The sequence below is a fragment of the Tachypleus tridentatus genome, unplaced genomic scaffold, assembly GCF_004210375.1.
Source record: "Tachypleus tridentatus isolate NWPU-2018 unplaced genomic scaffold, ASM421037v1 Hic_cluster_1, whole genome shotgun sequence".
NCBI classification, from domain to species: Eukaryota; Metazoa; Arthropoda; class Merostomata; order Xiphosura; family Limulidae; genus Tachypleus; species Tachypleus tridentatus.
This window is the reverse complement of record NW_027467777.1, coordinates 30273463-30292338: the sequence shown is the minus strand read 5'-3', so window position 1 is coordinate 30292338 and position 18876 is coordinate 30273463. Positions and strand designations below refer to the sequence as shown.

Sequence of the window (18876 nt, the reverse complement as noted above, 5' to 3'; positions counted from 1 at the left end):
CGATAACCATTAACAGTTTGTTGTTGTCTGTTGTTATCTCTAATAATAGTAATAATTAGGCTTAGCTACAATTTTGTGGGATATTTCAGATCAGACATTTTAGATAGATTTATATTTAAATATCAAAATATTTTATACTGAACTGGCATGGCCTGGTCAGTAAGTCACTTATATCCCAGTTTATAAACGGGTCACGAACCCTACATGCTCGCCCTCTCACTCGTGGGAATGTTGTATCATAACCTTCAGTTCTACTATTCGTTGTTAAAAGATTAACCCAGAGCTGGTGTTTACTGTTTGCTTTTCCTTAGTCACTGATAAATCAGGAACACAAAATTCCAAAGATCTATAGAATAATTTTCTCGAGAATATCTCAGGGTCAATATAATCTGGGTAGCAAAGAGTAGCCTTAATATTCTATATCTTTACACAATGTCATCAAGTTAATATTCTATATCTTTACACCATGTCATTAGGTTAATATTCTATATCTTTACACAATGTGATCAGGTTAATATTCTATATCTTTACACCATGTCATCAGGTTAATATTCTATATCTTTACACCATGTCATCAGGTTAATATTCTATATCATTACACCATGTCATCAGGTTAATATTCTATATCTTTACACAATGTAATCAGATTAATATTCTATATCTTTACACAATGTCATCAAGTCAATATTCTATATCTTTACACAATGTAATCAGGTTAATATTCTACATCTTTACACAATGTCATCAGGTTAATATTCTACATCCTTACTCAATGTCATCTGGTTAATATTCTACATCTTTACACAATGTCATCAGGTTAATATTCTACATCCTTACTCAATGTCATCAGGTTAATATTCTACATCTTTACACAATGTCATCAGGTTAATGTTCTATATCTTTACACAATGTAATCAGGTTTATATTCTATATCTTTACACCATGTCATCAGGTTAATATTCTACATCTTTACTCAATGTCATCAGGTTAATATTCTACATCTTTACACAATGTCATCAGGTTTCCCTACACAACCTGTTGTAATTGTATCTTAGTGTAAAAGATACCAAATCTTTAATTTTAAAAATTGTCCTTGCAATTATTTATATTTTTCATTTTCTTTCAGCAATGGTGGCAGTCAGTGGTAAACGGTATTCCCCAATACCAAAAACCAGTTCGTTACCAGATAACAGGCTACGAAAAAGACAATGCTGAGGTAAAGATTCTTTTAATTCCAGGTTCTTTATGGATGTTTGTATGAGCAAACTAAGTCAATGTTCTCTGTTTATACTCTGTTGCATGTTATGAGTTGTTTCATAGAACAGTTACGTTTTGTTTCATAGTACAGTTACGTTTGGTGAATAATACAAACGAGTGTATTTTCCTTACTTCAAATATAAAGTAACAAAACAATATGAAAAATAATTTAAACTTCCTATCAACAGGCTAAGAAATCGTGTTATTTTGAAATATATATTTTGACTAAGTTTAACTAGTTATTCTCAAATGTTTCTCAAAGTATTGAGTTAATAAAACAGAGGGACTTCAAATGTTTGATACGTTAGGCCTAGTTTACTGGAAATGACTAATAGAGGGACTTCAAATGTTTGATACGTTAGGCCTTCTTTACTGGTTGTCATTTCTTGTTAATTTAAAATAGACGAATAATACTTTGGTGAAAACGATATGGGCTAGCCCTTTGAAAAGCTTTTATTATTGGGCTGATTATGCGGGTTCGAATACATAAAATATTCCCAAACTTTATACACCTCAAGCAGGTTAACAATAAATTTACGGACTTTCAACGTCAAAATCAGGGACATCATTTCTCTTGGTGGCGAGACTTATTTCATATTTGCGCTAAAACAGACAGACTCACTTTATGCTTTGGAGTGCGTTCTAAAAACGACAGTCAGTTCCTTGATTTGTATTGTAAGTGATAGGGCACTGCTGATTGGCTACCTACCCTCCAGTCAGCAGCTCAAATTATAGACAGCGGCAGATGGTATTAGTAGCTTCGCCATAAGGCTCGGCATTGCCAAGTGGTTAGGTCGTTTACCTCGCAACCTGAGGGTCGCACGTTCGATCCCCGTCCTGCCAAACATGCTCGTACTTTCAGTCGTGGGGACATTATAAATTGATCATGAATCCTACTGTTCCTTGGTAAAAGAGTAGCCGAAGGGTTGGCGGTGAGTGGCGATGACTAGCTGCTTTTCGTCTATTCTTTCACTGCTAAGTTATGAAGGGCTAGCGCAGATATACCCCGTATAGCTTTGCGCAAAATTAGAACAAATGAAATCAAGCTTTGGTATAAATACGTAAAGAATTAAATAATATATTTACAAAATATCAAATTGTGTGTTGTTATTCTAATATCACAGAGGGCGTAAGCAACAGGTAATATATTTGTTGTCTAGTTACCCTGATATACATTTCGTAATGGTAAACATCTACGATTACCACCGAAAAAGCAGAAAAAAAAAAATCAAACATTGGTAGTCGATTTATCCTAATATGGCAGCCATTATTCAATTCTAACCCGCACCTTGTATATTTAACAATACTTCGAGAAACTTCTATCGTTATTCGTCATGTTCTCAGTAACGTTTAAAAATAATTACGCTAGAAATGATTTTTTTTTCGCAAATATCTAAAAGACGATTTTATTTGGGTTTTGTTCTAATTACCTTTATCTCAGCAACTATAATATTTTATTCTTAATGTTACCTACACCTTGTTTTATTCAGATGTTTCCTCGAGAAAAAATTAGGTCGTATAAATACTTAAGACCGATTTTTAAGCCTTCTGCTTCTCAGAAGCTGGTACACGTATGTTATCCATCATTTCTTATCACCACTCACTCCATTTCCAATACAAAATGTTTGTGTTTTATTTTTGTTCCAGCCGACGTTTAAAGAACAGTACAATATGTTTGCTTTCCGAGACAGTGGCGTTGACTTAAAACTCTTTGAGAAGTTTAATATTGAGGACTGTGAGTTTGAGGACGACATGGAGTACTTCCAAGTGATCTTTGAGTGTAAGTACATCTTGTATCAGTTTTCAAGCAGTGTTTGGTGTCAATATAACACCCCATTTTTCAATAAATCCTACAATGTTTTACCTTAAATATATTTTTTTCACTTAACAATATGTCGACAAAATAAGTTAGACATTTTTCTACAACACTTGAATGTAAAACAAGTCTGTTCTATAATAAATTAATTGTAAAATAAACTTGGTATTGAAAATTGTCTTAAATTTGAATGATGAAACTGACATGGAGAATGTTTTTAAAGTATTTTACTTATTACGTCATTAACAACAAACGATTATTTTTTACATTGGCAGAAAGTTAATTAAATACCTTAAGTTTTAACAGTTCGGAATCAGTTGTTTTTTTTAACCAAATTCCTAAAAGATATAATTTTTTCGACTCTGCTCCTAACAGTGGACAGAAATAAAGTAGCCATTGCGGAGATGAATGACCAACTGTTTCGAACTTACCTGGTCATCCTTCTAGCGGCGGATATGAGGGTGTCACCGATTAGACTTCCATTTTTAAGGGTAACTATGTCGTGTTGATCATAACGTGTGTATCAATACTTGTAGACAAGAAAAAAAGACTTATCTCAATTCCTGTACTCATATCTATCTGTCCAAGTGTTATGTGTTTATTATTTCTATATCTCAATTCCTGAACTCATATCTATCTGTCCAAGTGTTACGTGTTTATTATTTCTATATCTCAATTCCTGTACTCATATCTATCTGTCTAAGTGTTATGTGTTATTATTTCTATGTCTCAATTCCTGTACTCATATCTATCTGTCCAAGTGTTATGTGTTTATTATTTCTATATCTCAATTCCTGTACTCATATCTATCTGTCTAAGTGTTATGTGTTTATTATTTCTATATCTCAATTCCTGTACTCATATCTATCTGTCCAAGTGTTATGTGTTTATTATTTCTATATCTCAATTCCTGTACTCATATCTATCTGTCCAAGTGTTACGTGTTTATTATTTCTTTATCTCAATTCCTGTACTCATATCTATCTGTCCAAGTGTTATGTGTTTATTATTTCTATGTCTCAATTCCTGTACTCATATCTATCTGTCCAAGTGTTACGTGTATATTATTTCTATATCTCAATTCCTGTACTCATATCTATCTGTCCAAGTGTTACGTGTTTATTATTTCTATATCTCAATTCCTGTACTCATATCTATCTGTCCAAGTGTTATGTGTTTATTATTTCTATATCTCAATTCCTGTACTCATATCTATCTGTCCAAGTGTTACGTGTTTATTATTTCTATATCTCAATTCCTGTACTCATATCTATCTGTCCAAGTGTTATGTGTTTATTATTTCTATATCTCAATTCCTGTACTCATATCTATCTGTCCAAGTGTTATGTGTTTATTATTTCTATATCTCAATTCATGTACTCATATCTATCTGTCCAAGTGTTATGTGTTTATTATTTCTATATCTCAATTCCTGTACTCATATCTATCTGTCCAAGTGTTATGTGTTTATTATTTCTATATCTCAATTCCTGTACTCATATCTATCTGTCCAAGTGTTATGTGTTTATTATTTCTATATCTCAATTCCTGTACTCATATCTATCTGTCCAAGTGTTATGTGTTTATTATTTCTATGTCTCAATTCCTGTACTCATATCAATCTGTCCAAGTGTTATGTGTTTATTATTTCTATATCTCAATTCCTGTACTCATATCTATCTGTCCAAGTGTTATGTGTTTATTATTTCTTAATGATAACACGCTAATATTTAAGAAAGTGTATTCAGTTGTTTTACCTGCTGTTTAAATTTGAAATATACCTGTGTTAAGAGAAGAATTTCATTCTTTGTAAATCGATATGTAACTTTTGTTTACTACACTTGGAACGTTATTTAGTTACGTAAGCGGGGTGGGGGTGGCTAAGTGGTTAGACTACCAGTACAGAAGGTCTACGTTTCAAGCTCCACCCTTTCACGTGTGACCAGGTTATAATAATAATAAAGGTAGAACATTTAATAACAATAGTAACAGGACAGTATTAGTGACCCAATGTTACGATGACTTATTTTTATTTGTCATCACCCACGTTTCGTATATTCTGTCATAGTCCGTAGACCGACCCTGTGTTAGAGCGTTGGACTCCAGAGCAGGCAAAACAGATTCGAACCCCGTGCTATGCCAATTTAAATACGGTTATTCAAATTATATTTATGTAAAGCTACGACTAAATCACCTTGAAGATAGGCGTACGATTAGTAAGAACGTATATACGAATGGGGAGTGGTCATTACGTCCGTCTGGCCTACGTTCTTTTGTGTGTCAAAATGCAAAGTTCGAGACGTCGGCGCGTTATAAAAATGTAATTCATTCCTATTAATTGTCTTAAAGCTCTGATGGCAGCATTTGCTGCAGGCTGGTTGTCTTTCCCTCAGTTAGTTGTTAAACATTAGGCCTCAATTGTAGGGGTCTCTGATTGTCATCACATCTTATTTTTGTTTCTTTACTTCCAGGCGGATTACTCTGAAACATCTATTCTAGTGAGCGTTTTACTCTTAGAGAAGCCACCATCTCTAAGTAAGTTATGAAAACATCTTTAAGAAAATTCACTTTAATAAGCATAAATTTTGTCTTTGTGTGTAGTATAATTCTTTATGATTATCCTATTTATTATAAAGTAAACAGCGAATTTTCAAATCGTTTTCCTTTGAACTAAACATGGTAATCTTAAAAACACAGTTCGTTGAATTTGGAGATAAAGCATGAGAAACAGAAATGAAGAGTGTATTCACTGAGGTTATCTTAGTTGTCACTTATTAAAACCATATTTACTGTAAGAGAAGTGGGCATGATGGATCAGAAACATCAGTTGTATTTATTTAAATATTTTCGTAACTTTTTAATTTTTAGTAATTAATTCGACTAATGAAAACTCACACTTCAGAATTCCACACTGTGACAGTTGTTGTCAAATAGTTTATTTATACAAATAGTGTCTATGTCTGCGACATTCCAGCCGGCCTGAAGACCTCTGGTGTTACACGAAAGGCCCCTTCGTTACTGCATATGGTGGTTATAGCATTTGGCATGTTGCTATTCACTTTGGCTCATTTTTCTTACATATAACCACGTTGACCTAATTTACAAAATAACGGTTAATCTTAATAATGTTTTTTAATGTTTTTGGAATTTCGCACAAAGCTACTCGAGGGCTATCTGTGCTAGCCGTCCCTAATTTAGCAGTGTAAGACTAGAGGGAAGGCAGCTAGTCATCACCACCCACCGCCAACTCTTGGGCTACTCTTTTACCAACGAATAGTGGGATTGACCGTCACATTATAACGCCCCCACGGCTGGGAGGGCGAGCATGTTTGGCACGACTCGGGCGCGAACCCGCGACCCTCAGATTACGAAGCGCACGCCTTAACGCGCTAGGCCATAGGTTAATCTTAAACTATTTTAAAGTTGGTATCAATAGGCTACCCCTATAAATAAACATTTTAAAGCTGGTATCAAGAGGCTCTCCCTATAAATAAACATTTTAAAGCTGGTATCAAGAGGCTCCCCCTATAAATAAACATTTTAAAGCTGGTATCAAGAGGCTCCCCCTATAAATAAACACTTTGAAAAGTGGTTTTATTTCAAATTAATTTATTGTATTATTTATTTCTTACAGCTGGATTCTCCCTCTTTGATGTTGATAGCTTCCGTATACCAAGAAAGACAGAGAAAGACGCAGGAAGAGTAGAAAACATAGATGAATGTGCAACAAAGTGTCTTCAGGAAAAATCACCACTGTGCAAGTTAGTGTCATGTGCAATTTGTAGAAACAACTGGAAATGAGTGAAAAAAAAACAAAACAGAAACATTTTCAAGTTACTGATATAACACTTCGTTTGGATGTTATTAACTGAAAATTTACTTTTATTGTCGTAAGCCTTCAGACTTAAGGCTGAATTTTGATGGCTGATGTGCTGCGGTGCTTTAGAAACGTGCAACAAACGTTAGCTAAAACAATTGACATGAGCAGTTAGAAACAAATCTAGAAAAATCTGAAGCCCTCTAATGTGTATTTTAGTCAACTGTTTTTCTTCCAAAGAAAAGTTCTGTTAAGCATTAACTACATCATAAACTACGCCATCTATAAACAGAATGACTCCCTATTCATCCTATATCTAATCCACAACTGGAATTTAAGATAGAAACAAAATGGCTGCTTGTGAAATTAGTAGAAGTTTTATTAAAATTTCATCGCGTAAGCTCATGTAAATACTTATTTAAACTGGTAAATATTTTAACGTATGCAATTAAATAAGTCAACAAAAATGCAACATTGTTTGAGTCTTCTAAATACAAATCTTAAATAAATTAAAATAACTAGGTGAAGAAATATTCCTCACGATTTGTCATAACAAACAACTGGATTCGGTAGTTAAATAAGCTTAACGTATCTTAAGCCTTTCCTTTGCTGTTTTTACATTCTATATTTTCCTGAATTATCTCTTTGTTAACACTTCGTATTTAGGCTTAATAGCTGTATGACTAAATTAAAAGAAATGTTAATTGTCTGTCGCTGTTCGATCACAGGTCGATCCATTATTGTGACCACCAGTGTTTCCTCAATTCTAAAGATTTGACTGAAGAGTGGGGTGATCCGATTGGAAATTATAAAAACTGTGATTTCTATATACGTAAGTAAAGGGAACTTTTAGGATTATAAAAAAATTATCGCTTTACAGTTTATTATGTTTTAATTTTTTTTTCTTTGGAATTTCGCACAAAGCTACTCGAGGGCTATCTGTGCTAGCCATCCCTAATTTAGCAGTGTAAGACTATAGGGAAGGCAGCTAGTCATCACCACCCACCGCCAGCTCTTGGGCTACTCTTTTACCAACGAAAAGTGGGATTGACCGTCACATTATAACGCCCCCACGGCTGGGAGGGCGAGCATGTTTGGCGCGACTCGGGCGCGAACCCGCGACCCTCAGATTACGAAGCGCTAGGCCATGCCAGGCCCTTTATATTTTATTACACCAGTTGTTAGTGGTAATGATATATTTACAGTTTATCATGTTTTATTACACCAGTTGTTAGTGGTAATGATATATTTACAGTTTATCATGTTTTATTACACCAGTTGTTAGTGGTAATGATATATTTACAGTTTATCATGTTTTATTACACCAGTTGTTAGTGGTAATGATACATTTACAGTTTATCATGTTTTATTACACTAGTTGTTAGTGGTAATGATACATTTACAGTTATCATGTTTTATTACACCAGTTGTTAGTGGTAATGATACATTTACAGTTTATCATGTTTTATTACACCAGTTGTTAGTGGTAATGATACATTTACAGTTTATCATGTTTTATTACACCAGTTGTTAGTGGTAATGATACATTTACAGTATATCATGGTTTATTACACCAGTTGTTAGTGGTAATGATACATTTACAGTTTATCATGTTTCATTACACCAGTTGTTAGTGGTAATGATACATTTACAGTTTATCATGTTTTATTGCACCAGTTGTTGAGTGGTAATGATACATTTACAGTTTATCATGTTTTATTACACCAGTTGTTAGTGGTAATGATACATTTACAGTTTATCATGTTTTATTACACCAGTTGTTAGTGGTAATGATACATTTACAGTTTATCATGTTTTATTACACCAGTTGTTAGTGGTAATGATACATTTACAGTTTATCATGTTTTATTACACCAGTTGTTAGTGGTAATGATACATTTACAGTTTATCATGTTTTATTACACCAGTTGTTGGTGGTAATGATACATTTACAGTTTATCATGTTTTATTACACCAGTTGTTAGTGGTAATGATACATTTACAGTTTATCATGTTTTATTACACCAGTTGTTAGTGGTAATGATATATTTCAATATTTTAATTTTTGTCTAACTTTTGTGAGTACAACGTATAGTAGAATTGTATCATATTCAACATTGTAACATTATATTGTATACATGATTCATGTCGACTCATAGACCCTCGTGAATACATTTATTCATAGCTAACATGATTCATATCGACTCATAGACTCTCGTGAATATATTTATTCATAGCTAACATGATTCATATCGACTGAAAAGACTGTCGTGAATACATTTATTCATAGCTATCATGATTCATGTTGACTAAATAGACTCTCGTGAATACATTTATTCATAGCTAACATGATTCATGTCGACTGAATAGACTCTCATGAATACATTCATTCATAGCTAACATGATTCTTATCGACTGAATAGACTCTCATGAATATATTTATTCATAGCTAACATGATTCATATCGACTAAATAGACTCTCGTGAATACATTCATTCATAGCTAACATGATTCATATCGACTAAATAGACTCTCGTGAATACATTCATTCATAGCTAACATGATTCATATCGACTGAATAGACTCTTGTGAATGCATTCATTCATAGCTAACATGATTCATGTCGACACATTGACTCTCGTGAATACATTCATTCATAGCTAACATGATTCATATCGACTGAATAGACTCTCGTGAATACATTCATTCATAGCTAACATGATTCTTATCGACTCAATACACTCTCGTGAATACATTCATTCATTGCTAACATGATTCATATCGACTCATAGACTCTCATGAATATATTCATTCATAGCTAACATGATTCATATCGACTTAATAGACTCTCATGGATATATTCATTCATAGCTAACCTCTAAAGAATGAGGTGATATTGCGTAATTTACACACTGGTATTAAGTTAGAAACTTTGAAATAAATGTTCACCTTTGTTTAACTCAATGAACAATCTTATGTTTCTAAGTTACCCTACTTACATGTTTTATGTGACATAAGTACTTGACTGTCCATCACGGGAAGTAACTTGTGTTTTTCAGGTTAAGTAGTCAGCACACAGAATCAGCTACAAAACTTATAATGTTTTCAAAACGACACTCAAACCTCAAATCTTTCAAATAGTTGATTGTTCGTCTTCTTTGGAAGAATAAAAAGTTTTGTTTACTGAATGATGAAATATGTAAGATGTCACGTAAACCGAATGTTCAATACGAGTTAGGCTTAAGAACTAAACAATCTTAACCCAGAGTTATTTGTGTCGGGTTTAGTTTTGTGTAATGTTCATAATAGTTTTAAGAACTGTTATTTAATTTCTATAAAGATAAAATCAAAATAATCAATAGAAAGAAAATTAAAACTAAATAACGGAACAAGACATATATATATATATTTATCTATATAATATACCACTTGAGTGATACCACTTGGTATTACAGTATTTAACAGTGCTATCTAATAAGTTTCCTTAACTTCCCTATTTCTGTTAGATGCAACATTTGTCTCGAGACACACACGTTCACTATATTCAAGACAGTGTCCACGCATGTTAAAGTGTTTTTATTGTTGACTTATGGTTATTGAAACGTTTCGGTATAGTTGTTTTGGTTTGACCTACATACTGAGACTTACATTTTCAACATTGGATTAAATAAATATTTTTCTTAGAACTGTTTATGTAATTGGTGATTTTGAATGAGTTTGGTTGTCTTTATCGGAAAATTATGTTTCCTACATGAACTCGCAGGTTCCTCATCACTTGTTATTGAAAGGTTGACTTCCACCTGGTGTCGGATTAGAGTTTACTTTATCGTGAACTAAATGTGAATACAAAGTTTGTTTGTTTTGTATTTCTTTCTGAAAGAGACGACAGGAACTTCTGTAAAAATAGATTTTAATCATTAAGTCGAAGGAGGTGAAAGTGGTTCTTCAGTGTCCAGGGTAGATAGTTGATAGGTAATAACTAATGGAACACGAGAATAACTGGTTTTCGGACATTGTTTCAGGATAGATGTACATGGTATATTGTTAGCTTTCTCAACGAATTAATAAAATATTCACAGTTCTTACTGTAAGAGCATATCTTCTTTAATCTAGTACTTGATTGAATGTAATGTTGTGTGCGGATGGTGACAGCTTTGATTATGTCAGGACTGGGGTTTATCCGTTGGATTTCGATACAAATCAGTATGTGGAACATCTTCGTTATAATATGAGGGTTACATACAGAAACTTTAGGTAGTGGACAGTCTGGAGTAAATTTAATATACTTGTAGAAGGTGTTAATATGTCTGTTAAAGTAATGAATCTTTTGTCTTCTACCCAAATAAAAATAAAGTCCTCGATGTAGCGTCTCCAAAACGTTGGTTTGTCTGTGTAGTTTTCCAAAAGTTTCGTCTCCTTCTTCCATAAAAATGTTGGCATAGTTCGGTATCATCTCGAGGCTCATAGCTGTGCTTTTTGATTGAATATAAATTCATTATTAAATTCATAACTGTTACATGTACTAGTTCAGTATTTCATTCAGGCTAAGCATCACTCAACAGTAACATACGGTTAAATCTACATTTTTTTATTCAAGTTACGTCACATTTTGAAACATGAATGACATTAACTACTAAACATTTAGTGTAGAATATCCTGCTTGTGAAATAAAATTTGACATCAATATTATTCATGTCTGTTATATCGTCATTTTACAAGTGAATGTTGAGCTTTGTCTGCGTGCACAGCTTTTCACGAACGTACGGACAACCAAGGTTTCTTAAAATATTGAAGATAACGAAACCACTTGAACAAGTTTCGTGTATTTTTTGCCAATTTTTCGGGTTTTGTTTGACGTCCTTTATTATTTAAAAAAAAAAGTGACGTAATTATATGTTGTGCTACACGTTGTTTTATTTCTTACAGCCATGTTCCTGTTCACTTTCATCCTAACTGTTCAACTAGAAAACTGTTGTTTCTTACAGTCATGTTCCTGTTCACTTTCATCCTAACTGTTCAACTAGAAAACTGTTGTTTCTTACAGTCATGTTCCTGTTCACTTTCATCCTAACTGTTCAACTAGAAAACTGTTGTTTCTTACAGTCATGTTCCTGTTCACTTTCATCCTAACTGTTCAACTAGAAAACTGAGAAACATATCAGTACCTAGTTTTTCTCTTTCATAGTCTGAGTGAGTAGTCGCAAACACGTGCATGAAACGAAGATTGGGGACTAGGGGGTATTGTGAGTTTTAGTACAAAAAGATAGAGGTCGCAACTCCTACTCTCACAAAAAATGTATTTATATGTACGTATACGGTTTTACGTTTGTAATTGTACACGTAATTCAACAGACAAGCCTCATGGATTCTGCTATTAGCGATAGACCTCATCGGTAACAAAGTACAACAAACTGGATATAGATAAAATGTTATCTTACACTATTCTTACGTAAACCTAAACCATGTTAATAGCAGGATTAATGTTTGTTTTTTTCAGCTCTAAGCAAAGCCACACCGGACATATCTGCGCTATCCATCCCTAATTTAGTAGTGTAAGACTAGAGGGAAGGCAGCTAGTCATCACCACCCACCGCCATCTGATGGGCTACTCTTTTACCAACGAAGAGTGGGACTGAACGTCACATTATAACGTCCCCAATGGCTGATAGAGAACATGTTTGGTGTGAGGGGGATTCGAACCCGTGACCCTCGGATTATGAGTCGAGCGCCTTAACCACTTGGCCATGTGATTTACTGTCGCTTGTTACAAATTAATTACTTTTTTCAATTCTGTCAATTACAACTGATTTTTTTGTGTAACAGGGGCTGTCTCCGATGCTGTGGTTTTCCAGTCGACAAACGAGGAAGCCCTTAAGAACCTGGAGACTTCTGTAAATAAAAGTTTTATAGTAAGAATCACACCGCCCACCTCTGATGATTCGGTGAGTATTTCAATATTTCAGACACATCAGGTCAATGGACGCAGTGCAGAGAATCAGCTGAAAATACTTTCTGATAAAATAAACCATTTCTTTAAAATCTCATTGGTCTCTCCAATGCAGAACAAATGAATGCCTCATCTTAACGAGTACTACTGTGACAAGACTTTTAGTTCTACACTATTTGTTGATTATTACACATAATAACATTCGTGTAGTTCTAAAAATATCCTTTATTTTTCTTTGTTTCCACAGGTTGACTATAAAGTAACGTCTGTTATTAGAAACTCTGGTTATTATCGTTGTAAGTATCGTTAGAGGTTTATTTCATTTTCTCTGGTTCTACTAATTACTGTACTTAACAAAATAAATCACGTGTTAAACACGTTTGTTTTAGGTTTAACCAGATGGGTTGCGTAAACTTAAAATTCTGTATTTGATTTTAACATATTTGTGATTATAGAAACACCGGAAACCTTATTATTTACATTTAACTTCGGTAAAACTTGAAAACAAGGGTTTGGGAACGATGGTTGTAGATGCGCCTCCTGGCTTGGTTTACTGTGCTATTTCGCATGCATACTTCTCTCTTACAAAACGTGTTCCATCTACTTGAAAAAAAAATGTTATAATTTCTCTCTCTTTATTTGACGAACTATCTTTTCTTTCACAGTTAAAGACGAAACTTACATTACCGTAGCTGAGGACTACCAGTTAGATGGATACTCTCAAACCACGAGAGATTTGGGGAACGTGGGAACTAGGGCCGACTGCTTCAAGAGATGTCGAGAAGCGACCTCTCTCGTCTGTAGCAGCTTTTCCTACTGTGCCACGGACAAAGACAGAACTTGTCGAATCTCCTCTGTCCTGATCAGAAAAGACAACGAAGATGACGAAAAGAACCTCGAAACTAACACCCATTGTGAAGTGTACTCAAGTAGGTTGCGAAAACGTCATCCACGTTAGTCTTAGCTGTCAATTTTCGTACTGTTAGATCAATACACATTGTGCAGTAAACCTACGACCGAGTTAGGCTTAGCTGTCAATCTTTGAACTGTTAAATTAGTATGTTATATTTAAAAATTTGTTAGGCTTAGCCGTAAGTCTTTAAACTGTTAAATTAGTATATACATTAGGCAGTAATTCTCAAGTCTTGTCGCCTGATTGTTACGTTCTGTTCAATAAGTGTTTCACATCGTTACGTTCTGTTCAATAAGTGTTCCACGTCGTAACGTTCTATTCACATGTAAAGCCTGTAACCTACAATATGTATATCTTTAATACTGCGCTTAATGTTGGGAACACAGACTGAAACTCTCAAAAATGTTTGTATTTAACTTGCACGTCTAGAAAAACAAAAGAGAGAAACACGACACATGACGGCATTTTCTAAAGGACTAATCGAAACGTGTGAGATACATGAGTTGTTTAATATCAGATGTTAACAGAACACGAGAGATAACTCGTTGTTCAGTTTGTTTTAAATAAATCTCCTTACTTCAGGAAATTATCTAATGTTTTACGACAAGTACGAGGGGAAAGTGTTTCTCACCGGAGGGGACAAGACTGTTGATGGAGCCAGTTCCCCTGAGGAATGTGCTAAGATGTGCCGGTCCGAGACAGAGTTTAGGTGCCGGGGGTTTGAATATTGTGAAGACAAAATCACTTGTATTCTTCATAAAAAACACGTGTTAGACATTGATCCATCCAATATGGTGACAGCCAAGGCCACTTGTTCCCATTATGCTGGTGAGTAAACAGCTATTGGCCAGTCTTTATGTGACTGTTGAATTTGATTTCTCATAAAACTAAACCTAGCACTAGTGCTAACGAACCTCGAAAGTATTTATACAAATATTTAAAAAACAAATAGAAATATATGTATTGATTCTGAATAAGGTAACAAATGTTTATATATGTATATGAAGTCTGTAATAGTCTCGAGTCAAGACCTCTGGTGGAGAAATATCTTACTAGACTATAAAACGTAGTTTCGGTTCAGATCATTTTAACTAATTACAACGAACACCAGGTGGTCTTTACTGTGCTTAATTTTTACTTGACGATAGTTTCGTACCCTATCGTGAGATAAGGGAACTAAATTATTTGTTTCCATATGTTCTGCAGTACTCTTACATTTTTTTTTTTTCAGCAAAATTTATAGCGGACTACCTAGATATGGGCCGCACCCTTATAGACGATAAAGACAGTAAGGTGTTCTCATCGCTAACCCTCGAAGAATGCGCGCTTATGTTCCGAACAGCCAGAATATAACTGCAAGTCATTCAATTACTGTCCTTCCGAGTCTGAGAAGGACACCACCTATGCTGAATGTTCTCTCACTTCGAAAACTTTGACAAGCCCTGGAATTAAGACTAAAGATTCTGTCAAGTGCCAGCACTTTGCTAGTAAGTAGTGTTAAGCGAAATAACATTTGTTTTCTCTGGTTGGTTCTGTTTCTCTTTTGACCCCATCGTAATATCGGATGAACGTTTGTGTAGAATAACTTTGTTGCCAGTATTTCAAACGCAAAATAAACTTTACACACCAAGACGAGAGACAAAGGCACGTGCGCTAATGTGCATGAGATCACCAGAGCAAAACATGAGAAATTCAAGTTCTTTTTAAAACATCACGATAAAACTAAAACAAGAGCTAAGCCTATTTTGTGTAAGATTTCCATCCATATCTTCTCTTTTTTTATCCCACTTTCTTAAAACTAAAGCCAATCATACGATATATTTAAATGTTTTAACTCTGAATGTGTTACAAATTATTACTATATATTACTTATTTAAATGACGTAAATTCTCAGTGATGTCGAGAAAACCCACTTGTAGAGAAATATAAATGTAAAAACGGCTCGTTTGGGTTAAGAAAATATTTGACGAAGACCAAAGAAGGTCGAAACGTTGTTCGCTCCTCTATGTAAAATATTTTCTCAACCCAAATGAACCGTTTTAACATATATATGACATAAATTCTGTTGAGAACCCGTTTTTAAACAACAGTTTAAATTAATAATCTCATGTATCAGACTGAAGAGCCCTCTACGATCAAGATTAACATCAGTTAATACACGATTCACGAGTTTTCTCATCTTTTCTTATCTCTTTTAGTATGTTTGTTTCATTCTAACTGTATTGTTGTATTAATTATGCAAAATACCGTGTTTTTATTATGTTTGTTTCATTCTAACTGTATTGTTGTATTAATTATGCAAAATACCGTGTTTTTATTACGTTTGTTTCCTTCTTACTGTATTGTTGTATTAATTATGCAAAATACCGTGTTTTTATTATGTTTGTTTCATTCTAACTGTATTGTTGTATTAATTATGCAAAATACCGTGTTTTTATTACGTTTGTTTCCTTCTTACTGTATTGTTGTATTAATTATGTAAAATACCGTGTTCTTATTATGTTTGTTTCCTTCTTACTGTATTGTTGTATTAATTATGTAAAATACCGTGTTTTTATTATGTTTGTTTCCTTCTTACTGTATTGTTGTATTAATTATGTAAAATACGGTGTTTTTATTATATTTGTTTCCTTCTTACTGTATTGTTGTATTAATTATGTAAAATACCGTGTTTTTATTATGTTTGTTTCCTTCTTACTGTATTGTTGTATTAATTATGTAAAATATCGTGTTTTTATTATGTTTGTTTCCTTCTTACTGTATTGTTGTATTAATTTTGTAAAATACCCTGTTTTTATTATGTTTGTTTCCTTCTTACTGTATTGTTGTATTAATTTTGTAAAATACCCTGTTTTTATTATGTTTGTTTTCTTCTTACTCTATTGTAATATTAAAATATCGTTTGTTTGGTGTGTTGGTTATCTTCTTACTGTATTGTTGTATTACAATATCGTTTGTTTCGTGTGTTGGTTTTCTTCTTACTGTATTGTTGTATTAAAATATCCTTTGTTTGGTGTATTGGTTTTCTTCTTACTGTATTGTTGTATTAAAATATCGTTTGTTTCATGCGTTGGTTTTCTTCTTACCGTATTGTTGTATTAAAATATCGTTTGTTTGGTATATTGGTTTTCTTCTTACTGTATTGTTGTATTAAAATATCGTTTGTTTGGTGTATTGGTTTTCTTCTTACTGTATTGTTGTATTAAAATATCGTTTGTTTCATGCGTTGGTTTTCTTCTTACCGTATTGTTGTATTAAAATATCGTTTGTTTGGTGTATTGGTTTTCTTCTTACTGTACTGTTGTATTAAAATATCGTTTGTTTGGTGTGTTGGTTTTCTTCTTACTGTATTGTCGTATTAAAATATCCTTTGTTTGGTATATTGGTTTTCTTCACACTGTATTGTTGTATTCAAATATCGTTTGTTTGGTGTATTGGTTTTCTTCTTACTGTATTGTTGTATTAAAATATCCTTTGTTTGGTATATTGGTTTTCTTCTTACTGTACTGTTGTATTAAAATATCGTTTGTTTGGTGTGTTGGTTTTCTTCTTACTGTATTGTCGTATTAAAATATCGTTTGTTTGGTATATTGGTTTTCTTCTTCCTATATTGTTGTATTCAAATATCGTTTGTTTGGTGTGTTGGTTTTCTTCTTACTGTATTGTTGTATTAAAATATCGTTTGTTTGGTGTGTTGGTTTTCTTCTTACCGTATTGTTGTATTCAAATATCGTTTGTTTGGTGTATTGGTTTTCTTCTTACTGTATTGTCGTATTAAAATATCGTTTGTTTGGTGTATTGGTTTTCTTCTTCCTATATTGTTGTATTCAAATATCGTTTGTTTGGTGTGTTGGTTTTCTTCTTACTGTATTGTTGTATTAAAATATCGTTTGTTTGGTGTGTTGGTTTTCTTCTTACTGTATTGTTGTATTAAAATATCCTTTGTTTGGTATATTGGTTTTCTTCTTCCTATATTGTTGTATTCAAATATCGTTTGTTTAGTGTGTTGGTTTTCTTCTTACTGTATTGTGGTATTGAAATATCGTTTATTTGGTGTGTTGGTTTTCTTCTTACTGTATTGTTGTATTAAAATATCGTTTGTTTGGTGTGTTGGTTTTCTTCTTACTGTATTGTTGTATTAAAATATCGTTTGTTTGGTGTGTTGGTTTTCTTCTTACTGTATTGTTGTATTAAAATATCGTTTGTTTTGTGTATTGGTTTTCTTCTTCCTATATTGTTGTATTCAAATATCGTTTATTTGGTGTGTTGGTTTTCTTCTTACTGTATTGTTGTATTAAAATATCGTTTGTTTGGTGTGTTGGTTTTCTTCTTACCGTATTGTTGTATTAAAATATCGTTTGTTTGGTGTGTTGGTTTTCTTCTTACCGTATTGTTGTATTAAAATATCGTTTGTTTGGTATATTAGTTTTCTTCTTCCTATATTGTTGTATTCAAATATCGTTTGTTTGGTGTGTTGGTTTTCTTCTTACTCTATTGTTGTATTAAAATATCGTTTGTTTGGTGTGTTGGTTTTCTTCTTACTGTATTGTTGTATTAAAATATCGTTTGTTTGGTGTGTTGGTTTTCTTCTTACTGTATTGTTGTATTCAAATATCGTTTGTTTGGTGTGTTGGTTTTCTTCTCACTGTATTGTTGTATTCAAATATCGTTTGTTTAGTGTGTTGGTTTTCTTCTTACTGTATTGTGGTATTGAAATATCGTTTATTTGGTGTGTTGGTTTTCTTCTTACTGTATTGTTGTATTAAAATATCGTTTGTTTGGTGTGTTGGTTTTCTTCTTACTGTATTGTTGTATTAAAATATCGTTTGTTTGGTGTGTTGGTTTTCTTCTTACTGTATTGTTGTATTAAAATATCGTTTGTTTGGTATATTGGTTTTCTTCTTCCTATACTGTTGTATTCAAATATCGTTTGTTTGGTGTGTTGGTTTTCTTCTTACTGTATTGTTGTATTAAAATATCGTTTGTTTGATGTGTTGGTTTTCTTCTTACTGTATTGTTGTATTAAAATATCGTTTGTTTGGTGTGTTGGTTTTCTTCTTACCGTATTGTTGTATTCAAATATCGTTTGTTTGGTGTATTGGTTTTCTTCTTACTGTATTGTCGTA

At 33.1% G+C, this 18876-nt stretch overlaps 1 protein-coding gene across 1 annotated transcript in view; it reads left to right on the top strand.

The window, feature by feature from the left end:
* Nucleotides 1-18876, top strand: part of LOC143241781 (uncharacterized) — an 88543-nt gene that overhangs the window by 55698 nt on the left and 13969 nt on the right. Inside the window, exons 12-22 of the mRNA XM_076485013.1 lie at nt 1127-1216; nt 2905-3037; nt 3449-3564; nt 5545-5608; nt 6708-6834; nt 7619-7722; nt 12714-12832; nt 13085-13133; nt 13503-13766; nt 14333-14578; nt 14982-15237. Coding sequence (XP_076341128.1) covers nt 1127-1216; nt 2905-3037; nt 3449-3564; nt 5545-5608; nt 6708-6834; nt 7619-7722; nt 12714-12832; nt 13085-13133; nt 13503-13766; nt 14333-14578; nt 14982-15103 — 1434 coding nt within the window. The 3' untranslated portion in view covers nt 15104-15237. The remainder of the gene's footprint in view (nt 1-1126; nt 1217-2904; nt 3038-3448; nt 3565-5544; nt 5609-6707; nt 6835-7618; nt 7723-12713; nt 12833-13084; nt 13134-13502; nt 13767-14332; nt 14579-14981; nt 15238-18876) is intronic.